The following is a 26759-nucleotide window of genomic DNA, read 5'->3' on the forward strand; positions in this document are numbered from 1 at the left end:
GTATTTAGTGCACTGTCAATTTTATCTATGTAAATCGCTTAAGGATAGTTTTATGTTATGGTTTATGACTGAATGACAAAAAAAGTTTTAACTTGTTAAAAAGTTTTAAGTCTTTGATTTAATATTTAGTAAGGCAAAAATGAAATTAAGCACTATAAAAAGTCTTTAAAAATGAAGTTCTACAAATTTGGTTCCGAGTTACAACAGTTTCATTAACAGATAATGAATTAAGTGTAGATACAATGTATCTAATATCCTTATAACTAGTAGCATTTATAGATCGTGATACCCTTAGTAACACCGATATATATTCAGAACATGTTCATACAGAACCAATACCTCTGCTTCTCCACGTAAAAGAACACTTGTTAAAAGCGATTAACAAAAATACCAATAAAACAATGGATCCTCATTTCATTTCACTGCACCCCAAAGGCATGACACAAAATACTTGCTTAAAGAGGTAGATTAAAAAGAAAAAGAAAACCAGATTCTCCATTCTTTGTCACTTTTATTCAGTAGTAGTTTTTTTTTCCTTATTTTCAGTGCCAGACACGGCAAGGAGTGATTACAGCCAACTGTTATTAAAACATTTGTTCGCAACATATACCCCCTTTACCACTGACCCCAAACTGACTCATTTTGTGTGCTTTCGTTCTTTCTTTTTTTAACATACCACCACCAAGACTGGGTGGAGGGGCAAGGGTAAGAGAGATGAAGGGAAGAGTCCAGGAGGCCAGAAGAGGAGGAATGCTACAAGCCACAGTAAGAATGAGCTGTATTTAATTTAAAAAAGGGGGGAGGGGGTGTACCCCACAAATGATACAGTAATGAGGATACACAATTAAATCCCATAAGCATGACTGAAGGCTTTCACTGTGTTTGACGTCATCACAATGGAAGGCATAAAAAGTGGAGTAAATCAATGTTGATACAGTCCAATCTAGTCCATTAGGCAAGATGGTGCAAGAAGTCATTTAAATTAAAAGTGCCCTACCCTTACCTAAATGGCTAGCAGACATGGAGAACACCACAGTGATGAATCCACAGAGCTTTCTCCATGTAGCTATAAAAAATGTGTTGTCGAATGGCACATTGTCAAACACTGGGAAAGGGGCGCCACAATGGACCTCTCTCTCTTTTAGGTACGAATGCTAGATTCAACTATCTCAACTAAGCAGGAAGTGGGCTCTTCTGCTAGGAATGCCAACCCTAATTCACTTTGTCTTGAAATATATACAGATTGTTTGTAGTAGCTACAGCAATGATATTCTCCTTGGGGTGCCAGGCTGTATGAAGTATTTTCTTGTTGAAGTCTAGGCTGTCAACACTTATTTCATCTTTCTTTCGCTTGCCACTTGCACACACTTTGCGTGGCTTCAGAACCGTGCGAGGTTTATTGTTTTCCCGTGATGCTTCTAGGGTTATGTCTCGCTTTGTGTTCCTGTCAAACATTCTGAAGAAATTATTGTAAGATCCAGTCATGACAACACTGCAAAAGTAGACAGAGCACTCAGTCAAATAATGAACATCAGTTTCCAGTGAAATGACTCAGTGATGAAACCTTCCCTAATACTCCTTAGAAATTGCTTCTTAAAGCAAATGTGGATTTAGGAAGAGGGCTGCAGACACCTACCCAGGGACCAGTCACTGGAATAAGCTAGGAATACAGCATTACTTAACCCGATTTCCTATGAATGACTCCCTCTCATGACGAACAAAACTACCAGCAAAGTTGAAAGCATCCTCAAGTAAGGCTTCTCAGTAGTACTGAATTATCTTGGTTGAGTATTTTTTGCAACTCAGGCTATGCAATCAACCAGACCAGGCAGCTTCTTGAAGTACCAACCAGGGAAAAACAAACAAACAAACAAAAAGCATGGTATACAGCTGTCCATATGAAACCAATGCTTTCTTTATTTTACGATTTACACTATAAGCTATTAAACTTGTCCCCAGGACATTGTCTGGTTCTGACAATAACATCTTAAGTATGTTGCAAGAAATCTGCTCCTGAGAATATTAAGAAAGTAGCATATACAATTATTATTAAAAGAAAATCATTTAACCTATAACACTGAATACATTTTAAGCATGTATTTTTTGACAAATACTGTTAATATCAGTTTAAGGGGTGCCAAATTCTCCCCTCCCTAAGACACTCTGTTGGTCAGGTCTACTTGCAGTCCACGGCTGCTCAGCATTTGCTAAGTGTCCTAATAAGAAAACTTAACATGTCTGAAACCATTACTACTTTGAAAAGGGTCTGGTGCTACAATTACTTACCACATCCTTCCTTTACGGGTTTAAAGTATTATTGTAAGTAAGAGTATAGGTTACCGGACCTATTTAAAATAATGCCTGAAAACATCTCTGCGTGTTTACAAATATTATACAGGTCATACATTAAATACAAATGACTATCATCTATTCAGTAATCTCAATTCTCCCAAGGGATACTTCATAACATTTTAATCGAACGTGGTGCATATACCTGAAGGTAATAAAATTGTATTCCTTTTAAAATAATTTACATAATTTAGACTGGCACACCCATGTTGAATCTGTGAGGTTTTAAATGGACTGGGACGCCTGGTCTATGGCTGTTTTAAAAGGTGTTGTTAGCCAGCATTTCTGCAGTATTCTTGCTGAAAATGTATAACCTGAATCTAATCATAAGGGAATATTAGACAACACTCAAATTAAGAAAGATTCTATAAAATAACTGGCCTGTGTTTTTCAAAACTGCCAAGGTCACGGAAGACAAGGAACAAATGAAGAACTGCTCCAGATTAGAGGAGACGAACAAGATGTGACAATTCAAGGGAACAAATACTTTTGGAGTGGATACTGGACCGGATTTTTTCTTCTCTGCTAGAAAGGATGAGACTGAGAAGTGGTGACATTTTCGTGTGATCTGTGGATTAGATGGCAGAAGTGCATCAATGACAATTTTCCTGCTTCAGATGCTTGACCATCATGATGCAGGAGAGTGTCTTTCAAAAAAATTTTAATGTTAAGGGAAATAAACAATTCTTCCGGTAATGGAACACAATCTAAAGCTGCTAACATGATGTTGAAACACTATGAGGAAGCGCTGGCGGTAAGTGCGACATTTCCTACTGTCAGTATCTTCTTCCCTCCCGTTTCCTCCTCGACACCCTAGGTAGGGCTGTGACATGCAAGGGCGAAGCCTGCTTATTCCTCTAGGCTTACTGTGGCCAGCCTATTATAGGACCGCATATTATAATCAGATAAGAATAATTTAAAAATAAGACAAAAGATAAATGATCCAAGTTCTGTTATGTTCTATGACTCCATGAAACTTGAAACACACCAACCTTCAGTGATAAAACTACTGCTCAATAAATGACTCATGAGTACCTTGAAGGTGAGTTTAATACTTTCAAAATTATGTTTCCTTTTACTATTTTTTTGCTTTATTAGAACGTGATAAATGGTAAATAAATGCTGACAACTAAAAATGTAAACATTAAGACTTATTTATCCTTCGAAATAATGGTACATATTTTGATGACATAGTAAAAAGTAATCATATTACAGCAAAGCTGTGGATTATAAAAGCCTAATCGCTCATGGTAATATGGTTAAAAGAATACATAGTAATTACCTCTTTTATAAGGTATTAATATAGTATCTGGAAAAACTGGTGTGTAACACTCCAAATGTAGTATCTGCTGCCTAAATATTTCTAAGAACAATTTAACAGCAAAGTAACAATCAAACTGAGATTTCACCATTTTAACCAGTGCGTGTCAAAAATGTGACTGACCTGGTTCATAAAAGGAAAAAGCTTAAAGATACTTATATCATAATTTATGATGACTAGAATTTTTGCATGTGTTTTCTTTCACATTTACTAGTAAAACACAACGTTTAATTTTTATTTGCCAATACTGCTGTAAGATTACTAAACTTATTTCAAGAAAACCCTGGGGGAAAATGAAGTTAGGATTTGTCAATTTAAAACAATGTTGGCCATATTTTTAGTAATGGGGCAACCATACTAGAAGTGAAACAGTAAATTTCCTCTAGTAAAAAAAAATCACATTTGAACAAGGGGTTCAAATTAAAATCAATTTACCTGTCAGATCCATTCCAACAACATTCAAATTTGTCAAATATGCAGTCATTTTCATACAGTGAACAAAGTTTACTTCTGAGGTATTCATGCACCTGAAGAAAAAACATATATATACATACTTAGTTTATATCTTAAAACCTACTGCTCTTGAAATTGGAAAATATTTTAAGTCTCCATGTTTTAAAAGACACATATACCTTTTAATCTTACTGAAACTCAATTCTCTTAGAAACAATAAAGGCATTTTATCCTTCTACAAACATCTGACCCCCTTCCATGAACACCCATTTTCCTACTGCACAGGAGAGACAATACCCTTCTGGGCCTGGCACATGTACTCTTTATAAGCTTGACTAAAATATTTTAGGCCAGAAAACATCTGAAGATGGCACAGACTAGAGACTAATTAAAGAATATTATACCAATGTTTGAATACGCTAACACTTGGCTTTCAACCCATTAACTGTTGATTAGAAAATATGTAACACTGTGGCTTTACTTCCTTTCTAACTACCATTTTTGGGGCATAAATAACTGGAGCCTACAGCATCATTAAGTGCATATGCTATGCATCACATGACCATGTCCTGGTGATAAGTTACATGGTTACTCCAAGTATGTGTCATGGAAATATTTGATATAACGGATATTACTTATACAATAACCAAAGCTAATGAAAATGTAGCTGTTTTTTGAAGTATAATTCTATATTTAATCATTAGTATTTCACAAAGGGATCAACTAAAAAAAAACTTGTTATATAAAAATTATTGAGAAATGATATATTTCTGTATTAATACTACAAAAATTACAGAGAAAAGTTGCAAAGTATTTGTGATCAGAAGATGGGGAAAAGGGAGTCTATATCACTATCCTTTTTAACTTAAAGAGACCCTTAAAAAGAAGTAATGATAGAGAAGAGTAGGTACCTTCTAAATAGAATTTTTTCTGTATTTTCTATGAAACAACCTAAAGTCATTTTCAGTGTCCATTTCTACTTTAATAATGGGATGATTCACACCACATCTATGTGACATTAAGTGAAAATCTGTTAACAGAGGAACTGCAGCTCACATGGGGTTAGGATCCACAGTGAATGTGTAAGGCAAAAAATTACCCTTCACTCGCATACAGCTCAGCCAGATGCCTATCCAAGTCCAACAAGAACAGCTGGATTGCACACGCTCCAGCTGAGTGTGAGGTGACTCTACCCTCAATCACTCATCTAATTCAGCATAGGCAGAAAAACCGCAAACCGGCTAAAATTAGGTAAATCATAATTCAGCCATGTTTTGGAATGCATGTACAGGCTTCTCACCCAACAATTTAGGAGTATGAAGGTGAGGTTCAGACCAATTATTCTCAGTGGGAATGGGCGGTGATGAGGGTCACCAGGAGCCAGATCAGAATGTCAGCAGTTGCACAAATGTAATTGAAAAACAAAGCAGTATTGTATCCTTTTGCTTTTGTTTTAACGTAGCATTCATTTTGATATTTCAAATACCATCAAGGAGAACCTTAAGTAGTTTATGTTTGTCAGAGGATTAAAAAGTCTGAGAAACGCCTTTCTAATTTTGAGAACCCGTTTTATAAACTCTGTGCTCCTAAAACAGAGTTAAGTGTTTTCTACACCGTAGCTTAGGGTTTCTGCTGCCCCTCCCCCCGCCACCCCTGCCACCCTCTTTCCAGCTGTGGGCATCTTCATTCCTGTCTCCAGAAGAAAGGGGCAGAGATCCACTGTAGAGGCTTGGCTGACAAGAAGAGAATCCAGAACTGACGTCCCACAACAGACAGGCAGCTCCTAAAGCTGCCCGCTGGGCTTTTACCAGCCCTTCTCCTTTAGCTTAAGATACCAGTTACTGGCCTAGAGGCAGTGGCCAGTCCATTTGACCCAGCACACTGAAGCTAGGCTCTAGCTCAACTACTGCGCGTGCTCCGCCCAAGACAGCTCTCCCAGGACTGGCCACTCTCCCTGGTCCTCTCCCCCCAGGCCTTAATAAATGGTGCTCTGCTATCCTCACCTTAAATGTAGGTAACAGCGGGGGTAAAAAAAAGCAGCAGTCATTATTGAACCAAACCGACTGAACCACACAACCTACAGAAGCATTTGTAAATTAAACACAGGGAGAAGCGGCACACTCACGTGTCTCTGAAGGAAAAAGCCTGATGGTGAACACACACTGTACTGGGATAACACACAGCACAAAGTCCTTCTCTGTGAACACTGGAAACTAAATAAACGGGTTATATACTCGCTGAAAGAAAAAAACTGCATACCTGGTATGTTTCCACAGGCCTGTTTTCCATATTTAAGTCCCAAATTTTGACTGACAAATAGTCTCTGGTCATCATATATCGACCACTATGGCTGAATTTTACATCAGAAATAGAGGAGATGATTTCAGAGAAAAAAGACCTGTTACTGGGGTCTTCAGGTTCTTCAAACACTAAAAACAAACAAAAAGGGGGCAGGGCAATTTGTAAATATTCTGGCTCGGATAAAGCATTTGCTTAACCAACCATTCACAAACTTTTTTTTAAAGAGTGAGCTAAAAATGACAGGCTAGTAAACGTTTCTCTGGCTGTAAGAACAAAGTCTCCCTGAAAGTTTAAGAGGATGAGAATGACTTCATACTGAAGTTGAAGATGCAAAAGTATGCATGTAGCACCTTCCAGGGTCAAGCAGCTAATTCAGCAGAGGCAGACTCAATCCGGACGCCTGACATCACTGCCCCAGGTGTGAGGTCCTACAGGTATCTTACTGACTTTGCATCGTCACCATGAGAAACAAAGTATCCTCACCATTCCAATTCATACTGGCATTTTTTTTTGTGGCCAGGTAAAATTATTTTGATACCAGACATGGACCAATCTTCATGAGTCTTAAAAATTTTCAATAACATGAAGGTAAGAATAACACATCCCCTTAATTTTTTAAGCTGGTACTTTTTCCTCCCTCAACCCAAAGGAACTCCTTCTCAGAAGAAATCTTCCTAGAAAGCTCAAAACAGAAAGGAAGGGAGGGAAAGAGAGAAGGGAGAGAGGAAAGAAAAGAAAGTAGCTGCTCTACTTGAATACAGGGTTGGAAAATTCCAACCCCAAATTCCCAAAGAATAGCATCCCATTAAAGATATACCCACTAGGACTCAACAGACAAGCTCCTGAGAGCCTCCGATGCTCTCCCAGGAGAATAAACCATAACGCCTCCTGTGGAGTCAGGCAGCTTACCAGAGGGTACAGGTTTGAGACTTGTAAACCTATGTAACTTTGGCTACTATGTCTGAAGACATAAAAAATATTATCTAACAAACAGATGTGACAAACTTACGTTTAGAATGCCTATCACAGAGGGCAGACGCCCTCATGTCACATAACCGGATAGTGCCTTTACTGCTGCTGTATACAAATGTGTTACAGCTGTTTGGATGGAATTCTGCTGCTGTAATCACCTCTGTCAGCTCCTCCATATTGGCAGGCTTGATATCCACAATATCTGGATAGCATTTTATTAAGGAATTTCCACTTAGAAAAAAGGGCAAGTATAATTTTATAGTTCTCAAATCTAAAATCCATTCATAGATTTAGCACAAGTATTAATTCTGAATTGTGTATGACTCCTCATATGAATATAAATCCCAGAGGGATCAAACCTTTTAATTCTTAAAAAAAAAAAAATTAGGAGAAAACATGAGCAAATTTTAAATCATTTTAGAATGTAGAGGTCTTTTTTACTGAGTATGATACAAATCCCAGAAGCCATAAAGAAGATTTTGGTAAGTTATCTTTCTAAATATTAAGAACCTAGTATACATTTTATACAAAACAAAGCAAAAATCCAGAAGGGGGCAAAAGGAGGAAACTGTTTACACAGATAATGGAGCTGATTTACTTGATATAAAAAAGGTGCTTTAAAAACAAACCAAAAAAACCCCCAAAAGAATATATGCAAATTCAATGGAAAAACTGGAAAAGAGCAAAAATACAAATGGTTGACAAATATGAAAAAATGCTCGTCTACTCAAGATAAAAAAATGCATAATAAAACAAGAGCTTTTCACTGACTGGACAGGTAGGGTACAGGACAACAGGCTCTTCTACACAATACAGACAGACCTCGGGTCACTGTGCACCTCACAGATACTTCATTTCTTACAAATTGAAGCTCTGTAGCAACCCTGTGTTGAGCAAGTCTATTGGTACCATTTTTCCAACAGCATTTATTCACTTTGTGTCTCTGTGTAAAATCTGGTAACTGTCACAGTATTTCAAACATTTTCATTATTCTACGTGTTATAGTGGTCTGTGATCAGCCATCTCTGATGTTACTATTGTAATTGTTCTGGGGTACCGTGAACTATGCCCCATATAAGGTGGCGAATTTAGTCAATTGTTGAAGGACAACAAAAAATTTAGAATATTATACAAATTCAGTCGATAAAGCAGTGGCAGGGTTTAAGAGTACTGACTCCAGTTTTCAAAGACGTTCTACTGTGGGTAAAATGCTGTCAAACAGCACTGCAGACTACAAAGAAATCATTCTTGAAAGGAACAGTCACTGATGTGGCAAACTTTATTGTCATCTTATTTCAAGAAACCCCCACGCTGATCGTTCAGCAGCCTTCAACATCGAGGCAAGACCCTCCACCAACAGAAAGATTAAGACTAGTTGAAGGCTCAGGTGATGGTTAGCATTTTTTGGCAATAAAATATTTTAAACTTAATGTATATACATTGCTTTTTAAAGACATAATGCTACTGCACACTTAACAACTATGGTATAGTGTAAACATAACTTTTACAGGCACTGTAAAATTATAAACGATTCATGTGACTTGCTTTACTGCGGTATTCACTTTATTGTGGTGGTCTGGAACCAAATCTGCAGTATCTCCAAGGTATGTCTGTATCGGTAGAGTATGACTTATATAGTAAAGTGTTAATTTCTCAAATGATACCTATTTGGAAATACATACATTAATAGTAGTTGTAATAACTATCATTTATCAAGAACTTACAGATGTACATATACATACATTTCCATTTATATGTGCATATGTGTGTATCGCTCACATATCACACACTTCGTGTCTATATATATGTCTATCACACACTTGTACATGCACAGAAAAATTTCCGGAGGGTAACAATGAAAATGGAGTCTGGAGAAGTATTTATACCACCACACAGCATTATGACATATGAATTTTTTTCCAACCTTAATGGGAATATTTTTATAATTAAAAACATTGTTTAAAAATACTACTCAACATTATTTGTTTTTGTTACAAGAATTTCAACTATTAAAAAATTTCCTATTTTCATAGGTACAACATATTCCTTAAAATTTCAAGAATCTAATTTTTAGTATATGTGCTGCCAAAGTGAGCACCTAAGAATCTAATTTTTAAATTGATACATTATGCCCTTTATCAAATAACTTCCCTCAGTGTTCAATCACTTACACACAAAGAAAAAGTGTTATAAAATAAGAAGCCACTATAAAAAGAAGGAATCAAAATACACTAAGAAGAGTAAGGAAAATAAACCTAATATGGGTATAACATGCCTTCTTTACCAAACACCAAAAAAAAAGAAACCAAATGGATACTAAAACTCCTGTCTGTAATTTCCAGATGCCAAAGATTAATCCGCAAATCATCTGCAGATAAATATGTTTCATAATCACTATTAATAGAAATTGAATTGATGTGATATGTATGAGCATTGGCAAATATTCTTCGTGGACTAGCCTCAACCATTAGATCCATGGGCCTAAAGACCGGCACCTGTCAATAAAACACATGGAAAACAGCCGTTACAAAATGTTCACTGTCTACAATAGCACTGAAGGTCCAGAATACTTCAATACTCCAGTTTTTGAGGGAACATAAAACAACATAATAGATTTAGTTTTATACAGCAACTAATGCTGATTCTTTAAAGTGTTGAAATAGGAAGAAAAATGAAATATCTCTTCTTTTATAGATAGCAATACTATTAGAATTTGCAGTTTTTCCTGGTTTCAATCCTTTGCTTAAAAACTTGCAAAGCTAAGAAATGTTTGTGGTTTAAAGTGGCTAAAAAGGAAATTGACCCAGAGAGTCTAATTCTTGGTATTTTTTAAATTCAACTAGAAGATTTGGTCCATTTCTATGTTTTTGGTCTCAAAAGAAAATTAATCTTGAAATTTAACCTTCTAATAGCTGAAATTCAAACCATGAGAGGAAAAGAATGTGGCATAGTATAAAACAAGTTCTTTGTGTTGGGTCCTGATTCAGCCCTGACCATGGTGAGACCTCTCTGTAGGTCAGGGTCTGCTTAAAATTGAGCTTTTAACGTTCTTTCTGAGTACAGAATCCTTGGGAAGGGGCAGACTAATTATTCCTATTCAAGTTCTGCTGAGGATCTGGAAGATACAATATGAACATGGAAACTAGCCATCAAAATTAGGATCATTTTTTTCTTATGTACTTACGCGAAGTGTAGTGACTGTAGTAGGATCTCTATACCGTCCATCTTCTTCTTTCAAGTTATACCCTTCTGGTCTTTTGTCCCTTTCACTAATTTTCCATAATTTTATTGTTTTATCTGGGGAGAAAATAAAGAAAGTCCTCAAAAAAAAAACAAAGATTAAAATCTGATAGAAGAAAAACATTTTTAAACATTCCATTTTGCATTTCACCCCCAAAGATACCAAGAATAAAATCCCTGACCTGACTTAATAAAAAACAAATTTCCCATTACCAGGTGAATAAAAACACATACTCATAGAAATACACTGCAGAAATCACAAATTTACATTAACGGCACTCAAAAAATCCATATGATATTAAGATCAAGTCACAGCCAGGTCCTTATCCTTCAAAAATAAAGCCAGAGGGGAAAAAAACTGTATATGTATGTCTATATAAACACATATATGTCTATACATATATACAAACATATACATATATGCTCAATATTTAATTTTTAGAACAGAACAAACAACAAAGTCAGTTAAGACAGCCTAACTCTTATAGAATAGAAATGATAAGGAATATCTATCTTCCATGGTCCTGTACTTCCTAGCAGATGCTATCAAAGACTTCACAAATTCCTTCATAGGCCTGGATAGCTCTGTTTAAAATCTTCCTTTTTCCCGGCTGCATTAGAGATTCAACTCAAGTAGGTAATAGAGCCTGAAAAAAATTGACTGATTAAAAGCATACAGTTCCCAAGTCCTTCAAGACAAAATTCTTAGGTATCAAGAATATATAGAGGGGTGGTGAGTAGAGCCCAGTGGTAGAGTGTATACTTAGCGTGCATGAGGTCGTGGGTTCAATCCCTAGTACCTCCATTACAAATAAACACTAATTATTACCACACTCCCAAAAAACCCCAAACAAAAAACAAAGAATATATAAAACAGCGTTTTTAAAAATAGCTTTAATTTTGGAGTAAGTTTAGAGTTACAGAAAAGGCACGAAGGGCACTGAGTTTTTCCATATACCCTGCACTCAGTTTTTTCTGATGTCAGCATCTTATGCAAGCACGGTACGTTTGTTAAAACTAAGAAATTAACTCCAGACTTGACTTTGATTTCACCAGGTTTTTCCATTAATGCCACTTCTCTCTTCTAGGATCCAAACAACACTATATTTAGTTGTCAAATCTCCTTAGTCTCTCTTTAAAAATTTCTCCAACTTTCCTTATTTTTCATCATCCTGACAGTTCTGAGCAGCAGTGGTGAGGAAGTGTATAAAATGTCCCTCAACTGGGTGTGTCTGCTGCCTCCTCACGATGAGGCTGGGCTCATGGGGTTTCCGGAAGAGCACCAGAGGTGAAGAGAGGGCACACACAGTACCAGCATGACTCTTCCACGGCTGATGCTGGATCTGATCACTCGGTTAAGGAAGTAACGGCCAGGTGCAGTCACTGAATTCCCCCTGGCCATACTCTATTCTTTGGAAATGAGTCACTAAGTCCAGGCCACACTTAGAGGGACAATTAAGTTACAGTCCCCGCAGGGAGGAGTACCTACCCACATATTACCTGGAATTCTCTTCTGTAAAAAGCATCCCTTCTCCCCACTTTATTTATTCAATCAAACATTTATTTATATTGCTATGGACTCATGCATGTTTGCTTAATACTTTGTGTTATGATCCTAAAGGTGCATGCATATCAAAGTATCACATTCTTAATGGTCCTTCATAAGCAAACAGGTATAACAAAATTTGAAAAAATAGTGTATGAAAGCACTTGGTAAAACTCTGTCATACGGAGAAGGAGCAAGGCCTCTGCCTGGTGGAGAGGCACCAGCCAAGCTGCCCTTGGGGGTGCCCTTGGCAGAGATGATGTGTACACAGAGAAGAACTGCTAATGGGACTAATTTGTAACCTAGTATTTCATCTGAATCCTACATAATCTTCTTTATAGTTACCTTACTGTTAAGTTATATGTGTTTTCTATGGCCAGTTTATATGTATTTATATAATTTAGGTAAAGAATGGTATGCTTTAGAATAACTTGTCCCAAAATCTGTCATTTAAATGAGTCCAGCCTAAATGTTACATTTTGGGAGAAATGACAGTCTAAGATGGTACGGTGAAACCCACACCCCAACCTCCATAGTTATTTTATGGCTTGTTCAAATTGTTCATCTTATTAAAGATCCAGATAAAGAAATACAATACACTTATCAAACATTTCCAGTAAGAAAAACTGGGTAAACAGATTTTTAAAACAAATTAAACTTCAAAGCAAAAATCTTAACGTGATAAAATGTGTGTGATTTAAGAGATTAAAAAAATTTAATGATGAAAAGGATACAGAAGTGCTACCCAATTTCACTGCAGTGCTTGAGAACAAGGCAGGTCAGAAATTTAAAAATCAAAATTCTTATCTCTACAGAGGTGCCCTGTCTGGCGTTTCTGGCCCACAGGTGGAGGAAGAGAAGAACAATCAGACTCTATAAAGCTGCACGCATGCTTATGTGAATGTACTTATTTTCTGTGCAGGGGATTTCTCAAAGAGATATGTTACTTCCAAAAAGGTTAAGGACCACTGCTGTACAGTGCTTCTCTACATCTGAACGTAGTAACTAAAGGTGTGCTCCAGAAGTCCTCAAGTCCAAGTGTTCCCCTCACCACAGAGGGCTGGGACAGGGAAACCCAAGCTACCAAGTTTCCTTTGTGGGGATGCAGCTCTCATATAAAATCCAAACAGCTTCATCATTAATAAGCTGTTAAAACACAACCTACTTACAAGTAAACCTGTATTATTCAGATATTTAAAGACCATGGTCAACAGATTAAGAGTTGGATGTTTTTGCAATGTAAAGATATTAAAAAGGCAAAAGAAGATTAAAGAGAAAGAATAATATCACTTGAAGAAACATTAAATGAATAAAGTTATAAGAAGATGACTATGAAGTTATTTAAGTAGAAACAATTTTGGAAACATTCAAAAGTTCATGATGATCATGGAAAGCCAATTCAAGGATGAAAGTAAGATTAATTTTGGTTATTCAAAGCTGGAACGCTTGGTTCTATTTTCCACCTTTCTCCCCAGTGGTTTCTAATCTTTTTTGAGTATAAAGATCCATTACATTTGAAGAAGAGGAGGTATTATTATGCTCTATCGCACAGAGAAAACGATACCTAATACAAAGATACTGCTCAGATTTAACAGATGTTGACATTTTCCCACAATTGCTCTCTTTTGAATGAAAAAAGCTTTTCAGATCCGGCTCAAGTCTTACTCCTCCCATCCCCTCCCCACCTGCATGTGTTCTGTCCTTCCACATTGGACTCTATTTCTAGCACAAAACAGAGGCCCCATCAAAGTTGTATTTTACTTAGTATTCATTAAACACAGTAACAACAAAAAGACAAAAAACCTACAATGCATTGTGTAGTGCCCTTAAAAATAATTTGTATTATTAACCAATGATTTTTCAAATTTACACAGTAAACCTATTTGGGAAACACCAATGACTCTGTCTACAGAAAAATACTACATGGATTATTCACATAACCCCTGACCCAACCACTGAAATTCCCAGTGATCTCTCCTTCCCTTGAGCTTCTGTAGAGTTTCAGTGTCCAGAAAGGCTCGTCTGGTTACACGATGCCTTGCTTATTTCAAATCACAGAGGAGCACATGGAAGACACACGTGGATATAAATGAGATCTAAAAGGCTTTTAAGATTTAATTTATAAACGAACTGAAATGGGATTTGCTTCCAAACAGTACCGAGAAGGAGGGAAGGAGAAGCACCTGACAAACACCGGTGAAGAACAAGGAACTGCCGAAAATGGGTGCTGGGTATACGGGGCTTCATTATTCTAGTTCAGCCTGTATTTTTTAAATCCTCCTTTATAAAAAGTAAAATAAAGTAGCCCATAAGAAGTGAATTGCCAAAATTATTAAGAGCAAACACACTTCCTGGGACACCTACTTCCAAACCAGAAACTACATTAATGGTATAATTACATGCTATTTGATGTCAAAGAGCAGTATCTCAAGTGCCATTTGAAATAACTTAGTTAACTATGTGAATTAAAACTGAACGAAGATTAGAAGCCAACATATGACATGAGTAAATGCTTTTCTTCCATCTATGATGCTGTAAGCTATGAGCTTTAAATCATTATTTCTATTTATTTTTCTTTTAATAAGGAGAAGACAGAGGAATACAGTTTATGTGAAATGAAAGCAGGTAGATGGTACAAAGTTCAAGGGGCTGGCTGGGGAGAGCTTTGACAATCACAAAGCTAGGCACCCCAGAGCAAGCACACATTTATGTCGTCAGCTAGTGGCGTCATCCTGTGGAATGTATTTCCAAGAATTCGATACAGTGGGTGATAAGGCCTAAGGCAAATGAGACCAGCACTCAGTATTCTCTACTATGTCACCCCAGAAGTCACCTGAGTTGACATTCTTCAAGTGCTAAAGAATGGTAAGGTCTAAGTGCTAAAAACTGATTTTATTACTAGTGAGGGGATGAGAAAATGAGAGGTTTTCCCCAACCTTTGTGTCAGCCTCAGAGAATTTTTTAATCTATATTTTTGCAGACCATGGCTACCCAGAACAGCTGAAGTATCCCACAATCACTCTAATGATTCTCTTTAGACCTAAACCCAAAAGGATAAAACAAGTCACAACAACTTATGTGAAAGAAAATTTACAACAAAAAGAAATGGCCCAATTCTTAACTTGTCATAAAGGACTTTAAATTCTGGTAGGGTCATTAGACAATTCTAACCCTTATTTGTTGCTTTTCCTGAGCAAACAGAACAGTATAAGAAGACCCTTCTTCCAGCCATAAGGCCTCCTGGGAAGAAGGCAGGAAGTCAACTCCTTTGTGTCCTCGTTGGACGAGGATCAAGTAAGAAGAGTGTTCTCCTAGAGAGTATCCTGGAATGGGGACTGTCCCTTGACAGACTATTTTGTATTTATAGTTTGAAACACTCTTTGGAGTCAGGCACACTTAAAAAGGAGGAGGAAGGGAAATTAGGATTTACTGAGCACTCACCATACTGAAATATAGATATTACCATCCTCAGTTTGCAGATGAGGAAAATGTGATTCAGGGTTAGTTAACCTGTCCAAGGCTACTAAGCCAAGAAGTCGCAAAAACAGGATCTGACCAAAATCCAATAGTAAAGCTCATTCTTTTCACTACAAACTGTGTGTGTACTAAAAGAAAACGGACACCTGAGGATCTCTTCCACAGAAGTTAAAAACTAAGAGAATAAAAAAGGGAAGACAAAAAAGAGTTTACATTCTATACAGAGAAGAAATATTTCCAAGTGTCTATCTGCAGAGGTCTCTTAACAACTATTCCTCTTTCAAAATAAGAAAGTATTTTACAAGAGATCTGTACATGGTGGGCACGTGAAAAGGAAAAGCTTACACTTACCATTGGTAGACAACAAAAACTGAGCAGCATTTTTCTGGGGTAACCACCTAATTTTGTTGATCTTTTCTTCTATTTCTAAACTTTTCAAGTAGTCAAACTCTGGTTCATGGCTCTGAAAGGTGCTGTAAACATTATATTCTCCTCTGCTATGAGACTGGATTTTGTTCTAAAATGGAAACAAAAATATTTGGACCAGTTGAGAAATACTTCAAATTAATCAAACATGCAATCAATTCCAACAGACCCTGCAAATTCTGGTTAATTCATTACCTGCATCTTGTATACAATTATATTATTTTTTATACTTCAAGGCTTTCAAGGAATAAATGCAAATGCTTAAAAGAAAAAGAGGAAAAGCTACATAAAGCCTAGTAATAGGCCCAATTCATCAGGTAAAGCTTGTCAGAAACAGCTGGTTGGGACACACCTTATCTGCCCATTGTTCTAAGGGTCAATTCTTTATCCATTATTTAGCATGATGTACTGTCCTCTTCCTTTCCCTTTCTCATGCCTGCCTTTCAGTCATTTCACTGTGGAAAAAACTTATTTAAGAGAAGAGCTCTCATAAATGCAACAGCACGTTAGACCCCTGACCCCTGTTCCCCACAAGACCACTGTTATAAGCTCTATTACTTCGTAAGTCCACATTCAGCACTACCCAGCAAACCTCACCCTATGGCCCCATCAACAACTGTTTAACCTCCTTAATTAATCCTTCTTATATTATATGAGCCTAGAACACACCGATGACTTATTTCACTTAGTACCAGTGTGAGTGAATACAGTTTAAGCTACTGGATAAAGAGACTACTTGTGAACTTTTCCAGTTAACACTACTAATACCTTAGCAAAAATGAGAATTATAATCGCATTCAGAATTACATCTTTTAACTCATCATCACAGAATTAAAAATCTTTTACATCATAACCAGTAAATATCTAGTTCAAAGAACCAATGGAAAAAGTTTAAAAGAAAGATATTACTGATAATCAACTACTTTAGGTAAAAGTGCATTATCAAATGAAGTGTTTAAGATTACTTGATAAAAAAAGAATCGTCCACTAGTAGTTATTATTCTCCTTACAAAAAAGAAAACCTTATTGAATCATCATGTGTTTTGGGTTCTTTTTTCAGTAGCTTGATTATCTGGACTGATCCCTCATGGTGACGGTCATACTAGCCCCTCTAACAGCAGTGTCAGTTATGACTAAATGGGTTTGCCAGTGCTGAGAACACAGAGCACACCACAGAACATAATCCACACTGGAGACACACAAGGGGTAAAGATCAAGCTCAGAATCTTGGTCTCATTACCACACTTTTAAATCAACTTGGATAACAACCCAATCCATTTATTACGTATAAGCTATTATCACTTGAGAAGAAATTCCTTCTTCTCTTCTACTGAAATCTACTAAAAATTACTTACTCAAGTCTCCATATGTTTGTCATGTTACTCTCCAAGAAAACTACAATAAATGGCAATTCAATTTTTAATATAAATGCCGTGTTTTTCACTTAAGCAATAGAGTAAGTGCAGAGTGCTATGCGCTAAGTACTATGTACATTAGGTCCTAGAGGTATAGAGAGATTTAACAAAGAATCTCTGCCTTTAGGTCACCTGTGTATGTGAAACTTCAGTCAAAAGTTGAAATTAAGGTCCATATAATTCAGGTAAGCAACATAAAGAGCCAAGGATAAGGACACACTGTTTTATATAAAAAACTGGATCTATTTGGGTCACGCTATATTTAGTGATAAGAAAAAAAGTGGTAAGTAAAAAGAAAAGCACAACCATATAAAAATAAACAGAAAAAGAACATCATCCTAAAGCCTCAATAACCACACGGGTCTAAACATGATCTATTACATGATCCAAACACAAAATCTCAGAGGGGTTTGGCGGTCTCATCGGACTGCAAGAAGTACTGTTTCTCTGCAACAGGAAAAAAAATGTATCATATAAGGAGAAAGTTCTGGCTGAAAAATTAGAGATGCCAGACTGGGCTCATGTATCAGTGTGCAATCTCTCCTGAAATTCTGCAAAAATCACAGTGAAAATTTTTAAAGGTAATAGATAAGAACAAAAAAATAACAGCAGAGATGACAGCAGCAGTAACAAATGAAAGATGCCATAAAACAGATGCATGAGTGGTGACTGACTTGCAAACTGCAGAGACCCAGACCCTTCCTTAGCTAGCAGTGGAATTTTCCCTAAAATGTGGGGAGGGATATTTACATTATAATGATCACATCAACACTGTTCTCCAAAAGAGCTAAAGTACAGTTAGCAAATAGGAAGAAAAAGGAACATAATCCCATGTCTTCAAACTGTGCCATTTGAACAAGAATAAATCAAAGTCAAAGAAGGCTATTTTATTTTTGTTTTAAAAACTCTCCTACAATCATGAACAATCATGATACATTCCAGAATGCCTCATATTTGGGTTTTTCTTGCATAGCTTTCTGCACCTGCCTCTTTTTCTTAGCTTGCTGTTATCATCACTAAGAGATAATCTATTTTCTTAACTAGACAATCTATTTATGTGAAATTTTCTATAATAAATTTATAAGTGCTTCAATCCAACACCTATAATTGTGCCTGGCATATAACAGGCAATTGAATAAAAAATTTCTACAGGAACAAAGGTAAAAACAAAAAGAATGACTAAAACATGGTGCCAGTATGGTAAACGGAGGTTGGAGTTAACTGGCAAATGGAGAATGCTGCAGAAATTAGGAAGGATAGGTTAGATGCACACACAGCAAGACAGAAGGTTCTTGAAAACATAGCTCTTAGTGATAAAAGTAGGGCACAGAATGAGAGGCAAGACATAGTATTCTTCACATACATTAAGAAACACAGTCCACAAAAACGAAATCACTTATTTCAACACAGACACAAACAGAATCCATAAGTATACAAAGGATACTATATCATGACCAAGTTTTAAAGCAAAGTAATAAAGACAGTGTGGTAGCCACTAGCCAAATGTCGTTACTGAGCACCTGAAATATAGTTACTGTGACTAAGGAAATGAACTTTAAATTTTATTTAATTTTAACTAATTAAAATTTAAATACCCACATGGAGCTAATAACCACCCTACTAGAGAGCACATATCTGTCTACAAGACAGCGGGAAAATACCTCTTCCTAAGGTAGAGAAGCAGTTCTTACACGGGACAGAAAAAAGCAGTAAGCCTAGAGAAAACGATGATAAAATGAAAACGCTGATAAACTGAATTATATTAATATTAGGAACCTCTATTTTTCAAAATACACTATTCAGAAAAATCAAACACAGAATGGAAGATACTTTCAACAAATATAACTGTGACAAAGGGTTCATATTCAGAAAGTGTAAAGCCTCCAAATCAATAAGAAAAATGACAGACAACTCAGCAGAAAACACGTGCAGGAGATTTCTGTAGGCACTTCTCAAAAGATGATATCCAAATAGCCAATAAGCCCATTAAAGATGAACTTCATTGTTAATCAAGAAAGTACAAATTAAAACCACAGTAAGATACACTCATAACTTCCAAGATGTTTAAATTTTAAAACAACTGACAATACAAAGCACTGGCAAGGTGTGGAACAGCCAGAACCTTCATTATTGCTTATGAGAATAAAATTGGCAGAACCACTTTTCACTGTGTCGTCTACAAAGACTAAATGCCCACCCCATGACATCACTTTACGCGTGTGCACCACAAAACATCAAGAACGTTCACAGCAGCCTTATTCTTAACAGCCATAAACTGAAACAACCAAAATGTCCTCAGTAAGAGAGGATGAACTGTGGTAAGTAATACAAAAGAACATCATACAGCAATGAAAGTGAGCAAATTATATTACTGAGCAAAACTGTCAAGCAAAATACTTGCCACGTGATTACATTATAAAAAGTTCTAAATCTACAGGCCAAATTAAGTGTTAGCAGATAGGCTTATCAGGGGAGGAAGGAGAAAGGAGTGACTGGGATGGGGGATGCGAAGGGTTGATGGAAGGGTGGGAAGTTCTATTTCTTGACCTAGAAGCCTGTTGTGTGATAATCCATTAGCATTTTGTGTGCTTTTCTGTGTATATTTCAACAAAGTTAAAAAAAACCACAGCATACAAACTGTGCAGCTGCTTTAAAAACAGTATGGAGGTTCCTCAAAAAAAAAAAATAAAAACAGACCTTATTACCGTATGATCTGGCAATCCCACTCTGGGGTATATACCCAAAATAACTCAAAACAGGCTCTCAAAGAAAGTATTCAAAATATCCAAGATGTGGAAGCAACCTAAATGTCCATCAGCTGATAAATAAATGAGTAAGGAAAATGTGGTGTGCACATATACAATGGAGTGTCGGCCTTAAAAAAGGAACTCCTGCCATATGCTACAAGATGGAGGAAACTTGAGGACATTCTGTTAAGTGAATGAGGCCAGTCACAAAATGACAAACACTGCATGATTCCACTTATTTCGGCTATCAAAAGTAGTCAAATTCACAAAAACAGAAAACAGATGGTGACTGTCAGGGACTGGAGAAGGAAGAAGGCGGGAAGTTGCTGTTCAGTAGGTACAGTTTGTCATGTATGACTGGGTTGGCAAAATTGTATTGCACACATGGAAATTGTTGGGAGGCTGGAACATTATGTGATATTTTGCCACAATTAAATAACAATGCAGCACACAAAAACAAAATACAAATTACAAGAACACATTCAAACTGTTATCTACAAAGGGAAAGGTGAATAGGAGCACGTTATGCAAATAATAGTTTATGCATGTGTGACTACACAACTATGTGCACATGTTTGTCTCTATGGTCTACAATTGTAGTATGTCACGAACTCAAGTATGTCCCTGAGGTTCAAACAAACCAAAACAGCAGCAAAATCCAATGGTGTTAGAACCAAGCAAACATTTGGAAAGAAAACTGTAACTTTATTTCGTACACAAAAAATAAATTAGAGGGAATAATTAAATGTTTAAAAATAAATAAGAGCCGCTAAAAGAAAGGAAAATGGCAAACTTTCTATATATAATTCTGAAATGAAAAGAGCTTCTAAGTATAAAAACAAAAGCAAAGAGCAGAGAAAGGCTGACACCTGACTAGGTAAGAAGAAAAAATACACCAGGTAGAAAAGTGCATCTTAAGACAACAGGTCCTTCTGTTTCACACATCTTTCATGTGTAAAAGGTCCTCACACATAATTAGGAAAAATACGAACACCCTCAAAAGTTGGTAATTTACATAAGAAATAGTCAGCAAATATATGCATAATTGCTCATTATTAGTATTCAAAATTAAGTAGTAATATTTTGCCCTTAAACTGATGAAGAATAAAAACCATGATAATGACCACTCTTTTAGTGATGAGAATACGGACAAAGTCATACACTACCAGAAGTATAAATTTATACTTTTCTGGAGGATAATTTGTCAATACTTATTGAAAGACTTAAAAATGAACTCAATAATTCCACTTAAAAGTATAAGCTAATGAAAAAGAATGTATACAAAGATGTATGAACAACTCAATACACAAACAACCTAAATGTCCATCGAGTCAAGTACATTATGAAATGCTGTAGAGCCAATTAAATTCATATGGCAGATCCAGCTTTCTCAACCACAGTCATTTACGTGCAATGCTTCCTGCTCCTATCTTCTGCAGACCCTGCAAGCTACAAGTTTATTAAACTTTTGTCATTTAAGTTTTAAAGACAGACTATGCTCTTTCAAACTACACATGCACTTCCTTCCACCCAATGGTTCTAACGGTCTCTTCTCTTCCCTAGTTGAAACTGAGATTAACTGGAGAAAACACCAACAGATATAAAACTAAAAGTCAGAGTGATACATACGCAGCATGATGCCATTTCTGCAAAATACAGCCTCAGAATAAACACAGATACATAAATTGATCTTTAATTTAGTCATGTCATGGGATGATTTTGGATTTTTATCTTATTCTCTGTAGAAACAATATACAGTTTTCATTTTTCTATGCCGGTTCTAAATATAAGTAAATGCACTGTGCTTTAAAAAAAAAAACTTCCTTCTGCCTTAATAAAACTTTGTGAAAATATAGAAAATATTTACTTTGCTCCTTGAACAAAACATTAAAAATTTTAGAAAACATTAAATGTATTTTACTTTGATCGTCTTATAAAAATGAGTAAATGGAAAAATTTAAAGCCTCCAAATAGAACACTACTAAAACTCAGTTACTGTTTTTTAATGCTCCTTTAATCCTTTATTTGTCACAGGCAATCACTTGTTTTATACTTCAAAATACAGTTAACCCTTGAAAAACATGAGGGTTATGGGTACTGAGCCTCTGCACAGTCAGAAATCCACACATAATGTGTAGTTGGCCCTCCACACTGTGGCTCCCCATCTGCGGATTCAACCAACCTCAGATCATGTAGTATTGCAGTATTTACTACTGAAAAAAAATCTGAGTTTGAACCCATGCAGTTCGAATCTGTTATTCAAGGGTCAACTAAAAGACTCTTTCTAAATAGTCTTGTGAAATGGCAATTCAGCAGGGACAGTGACAGAAATGGTACAAGACAAAATCAATTTGTATCAAACAACAAACCACTATCAATGCATTCAACAAATGAGGGGAATGTTCTAGAATAAAGCAAAATACAACATGAAGATGTAAACAGAAAACAGAAAGAAAACTCACACTTTTCCTAAACTGATCACAATGATGGTAGCGGAAATACTTGAAGATTTTGCAGGATCCTATTAAGTTACGTTCAGTAGTAATAAACTAATGCTCTTTCACTGAGTGTCTATCACGTACTAAACCAATCAGTATCCAATTTGGAAGAGTATCAGTCATAATTTCCTACCCACAAAACTGCAAGATAGTGGGACAGATAAGGATACCTGGTTGAACCAATTTGAAAAATCAAATCAAGCAGTATTATTCCATGCCTATAATATTCAAATAAACTTTAAAGAAAATGTATAAGTTATAATTAACATACAGTTGATCCTTGAAAAATGTGGGTTTGAACAGAGCAGGACCTTTCATATGTGTGTATTTTTCAACAGTAAATACTGCAGCACTACAAACCAGCAGATGCGAAGGGATGACTACAGATGGTACATGAATTCACTGCCATGCTGTTCAAGGGTCAGCTGTAATGCTTGAAAATGCTATATAATCCAAAGCAGTTAATGTGCTATTATTCACATTATCTAACTAACCAGAATAATTTAGTTCTAAACTATGACACAGAATAAGAGATAAATAACGTTACATAGGAAGAAGTTTTGCATGCTGCTGAACAAAAACCCACACATACCTGTGCACACGCGCACGCACACACTCTGCCTTCTCAGACCAGCTTTCCTCCCATTATTTATCACTAAGAAAGGGTAGATCTCAAGGTTCAGTCACCATGCTTCTCTCAAATAAGAATTTCAACTTAGACCCTTAATGAGTTGGTTTCTCGGTGATACAACATTCAGCAAATGAATCTAATTTGGTCTTAGATTTAAGGGGGGAAGGGAGGAGTGTTTCTTCTTACTAACTGCCTACTTTTACTTTACAGGTTCATAAAATATAGTAATAATCCTCTGGACCTCAATTTCCTCATGTGTGAATAGAATTTATCCTCACTACTTTTGGTCAGGATAGCTTTGAGAATTAAGTGAGACAGTAAATTCATGTTCAAATATTAGTTTCCCTTCCAGACAGGGACCAAGTCTAATCAATCCACATTATGCCATTTAAGAGACAACATGATGTAGCTAAGTATACAATGGCCTGGAACTCAAGGAGCCTAATTTTAGTGTCTCAAATTAGGGAACCTTAAACAACCTCTATTCTAACCGTGTTTACTTTGAAAGAGCATAAAGAGGTATCTAAGAAAGAACACATTTTCAATAAATTTCAAAACCTGTCTATACAACTCAGTCACAATATGGAAGAAATAATTAGTTCAACATCCTTAAAGCACTGAAAAAGTAAAATACAGTGAAGACTAAACACAACTCCATAAAATTATATCCTGTCTGATAAAGGTGCATTTCGAAAATCAATTTTTTCATTGTTAAACGATATCCAGTATCGTGGATATTTATCTCAATTTATGCAGAATTAGCTTTTTTTTACCCACTTGACTAGATGTGTGACCTTCGAAAAGATACTCTTCTCTAAGTCTCAATTCATTTATAAATTTGTAATAAACTGAGACACAGGAAGTGTGTACACATCTTCGTTATTTTACTGTGAAGATTAGTAAGACTCAGGGAGCTTGGCAGAGGGTCCGGCACAGATACCGCCGCCGCTGTGCCCGGGTCAGGACGGGGAAAGGAACTGGGACGCGTGGGTTTCTAGAGTAAGGGTTAATGTCTTTGTTAATGGTATGAATTTAGATGAGTAAAGCTGATGTCTGAGTCCCCCAGTTTTTTTATTTGTAAAGGGAGACTGCATTACCAGGGGTTGTAAATTTGGGACCCACTCAACACTTCCGGTGGTCTGTGGGGTTTTGTGAACCTGAATGTGGAAAAAATGTACATATTTATTTTTACTAACTTCTAGCTAAAATTCAGCATTTCTTTCAATTTTGCATTTAGCAACAGACCACAGTATCAGCAATACCTGTGACCTTGTCACTGTAGAAATGACGTTTTTAAATCACACTTCAGCTGTTATCCACAAAAACCACAAATAGTAAGTTTTTTCAATACTTTGAAAAATGTATTTCAATATAGCTTCCTTTGTGACCCTATGTATTTTATACAATTAAAACATTCCTGAGAAGTCCACAGAATTGACCAAACTACTGAAGGAATCTATGGCATAAAAAAGATTAAGAACTCTTGGAAACCCCATAAACTTTAGCTCTTTAATTTCTATGATCACATCATATACATATAATGTTTAAAACAGGCAAGACAAATTCACAGTTATTTGGGGAGAGGAGGGTACTAGCGACAGAGAGAGTAGAGAAAGCTTTTGAAGTGCCAGTAATATCCCATTTTTTCACCCAGGGGATAGTTACACAAGTATATTTGTTGTGGAAATTCATGGAACAATAACTGAACACTTCTGATTCCATGCATTTTTCGATATACATGATCTATCTTGGGAAACTGTTTAAATGTATTTTTAGATAATATAAACCTGAAGCTGTATTTCAGAGCTTTTATCATTATTCTCGTATTAGAATGCAGTCAATTTTAATTTTACAATTTTCTCTTAGGTGAAGTCTCCGGAGGACTTTAAAAAAAAAAAAAAAAGGTCATGGGCATCTCAGGCCTCCAAAAATTGTGATTTAGTGGTTTTGAACTGCAATCTAGGAATCTGCATCATAACATTTTGGTTAAAAATTTTAGATGATTAGGTGCATTTTTAGGTGATTCTAACATTTTTTACTCTGAAAGCACAAACTTTGATCAAAAATTGAACGAAAAATGAAGATAGTTAAGGCTGGGTAGCTTAGAAAAGGAACCTCATTTTATAGATACTTTGATTTGGAAGAAACCACAGTGGTATTTTCTTGAACTTCTTGTATTCTTGCCACAAATATTCCTGACAGATGGGCATCCAGCTCCTGTGCTGTTATTTATTTCTATACACAAAATAAACTACTCTCTTCTTCCACGTGAATCCCTAAATATCAAGACTCTTCCCAGGCTCTTCATCTGGCTATACAGCCTTGATCCCTTCAACCATTCCTCACTGACGTTTCTAAATTTGCTATTCCGCTTGGCACACAGTAAGTACCGCATTAAGTGAATGCTGCCACATCACCCTGAAACAGTAGATTCTGTTCCTTCATTTAAACAAACATCAAACTAAACCAACTCCTTTCTATAAATGAGACCGAATTCTGTTAAAACCTGTTGATTTTGAGCCCCATTCTAGTCTTTCCAAATAATTTAGAAAATGTAACCATACTATCAACACTATGGATCTTTGGAGATGAGCATGCTGAGGTTTCTTATATATTCTGTTAAGGGGTTTGGGGAATATGACATCAAGAACAAAAACAATGAGAAAGAAATCCTAGAAAGTTGCCAGCAGTTGTAGAAAACAGTAAACAAAGGCTGCAAAACAACCTAGAAATCAAAAAACAAATACCCCCCACTTCCTTTCTCCTTAACTGTCCCCTAAAAATATCAACCCTCCACCCACATAAGCTATTCATGTACATCAAAAAGCCTCAGAGAAGCTGAAGCTCTGAGCAATCCAAAGCCAACAGAAAACCAACTACTTCAACAACTGCTTATCACCTAACTCAAGCATCCAAGGAAACAAAGATCTTTTAAAAACTGAAGAGCACCACAATCTAACAGTTGACTGGACTCTCCCCCATATTTTTAGTATCAAAAACAATATAATGCACCAGCTACCTTGCTGTCAAAAGTTATCAGATATAAGCTGTGAAAATTAGTAAAATGGGTCACCTATTTCAGGAAATGCTATAAATAACACTGGACTAGACGTCAAAATTTTGGACTCTTTACTGACCACGTACGTGATGGATGTGATGCCTCATGGAAATCAATTCACCTTGTGCCTCAATTTCCCTTCAGACTCTGTTTCTATCACAGAGATTCTATTAAAAAGAAAACTGTTCAAACGTGTTACTTACAAAAATATTAAATGACAGCAAAAAATGTTACAGGATCACCAGGCTGAAATATACTTGAACTGAATGAAGATCCTGTAAATGACCACTGTTTCTTTGACTGGGGAATATACACAGAACAGGCA

The 26759-nt window shown here is 36.2% G+C and overlaps 1 protein-coding gene across 5 annotated transcripts in view; it reads right to left on the reverse strand.

The window, feature by feature from the left end:
• Positions 1 to 491: 491 nt before the first annotated feature.
• Positions 492 to 26759, reverse strand: part of PPP2R2A (protein phosphatase 2 regulatory subunit Balpha) — a 75719-nt gene continuing 49451 nt past the window's right edge. For 4 of the 5 annotated variants that reach the window (XM_032471062.1, XM_032471061.1, XM_014567072.2 and 1 more), the window contains 7 exons: positions 16011 to 16176; positions 10581 to 10693; positions 9714 to 9891; positions 7434 to 7598; positions 6383 to 6552; positions 4106 to 4197; positions 492 to 1492 (listed from right to left, as the gene is read on the reverse strand). In XM_032471062.1, coding sequence (XP_032326953.1) covers positions 1213 to 1492; positions 4106 to 4197; positions 6383 to 6552; positions 7434 to 7598; positions 9714 to 9891; positions 10581 to 10693; positions 16011 to 16176 — 1164 coding nt within the window. In that variant the 3' untranslated portion in view covers positions 492 to 1212. Of the gene's footprint in view, positions 1493 to 2730; positions 2918 to 4105; positions 4198 to 6382; positions 6553 to 7433; positions 7599 to 9713; positions 9892 to 10580; positions 10694 to 16010; positions 16177 to 26759 lie in introns of those variants that run through there. The other variant, XM_032471063.1, reaches the window with a different exon arrangement.

The sequence above is a fragment of the Camelus ferus genome, chromosome 31, assembly GCF_009834535.1.
Source record: "Camelus ferus isolate YT-003-E chromosome 31, BCGSAC_Cfer_1.0, whole genome shotgun sequence".
Lineage (NCBI taxonomy): Eukaryota > Metazoa > Chordata > Mammalia > Artiodactyla > Camelidae > Camelus > Camelus ferus.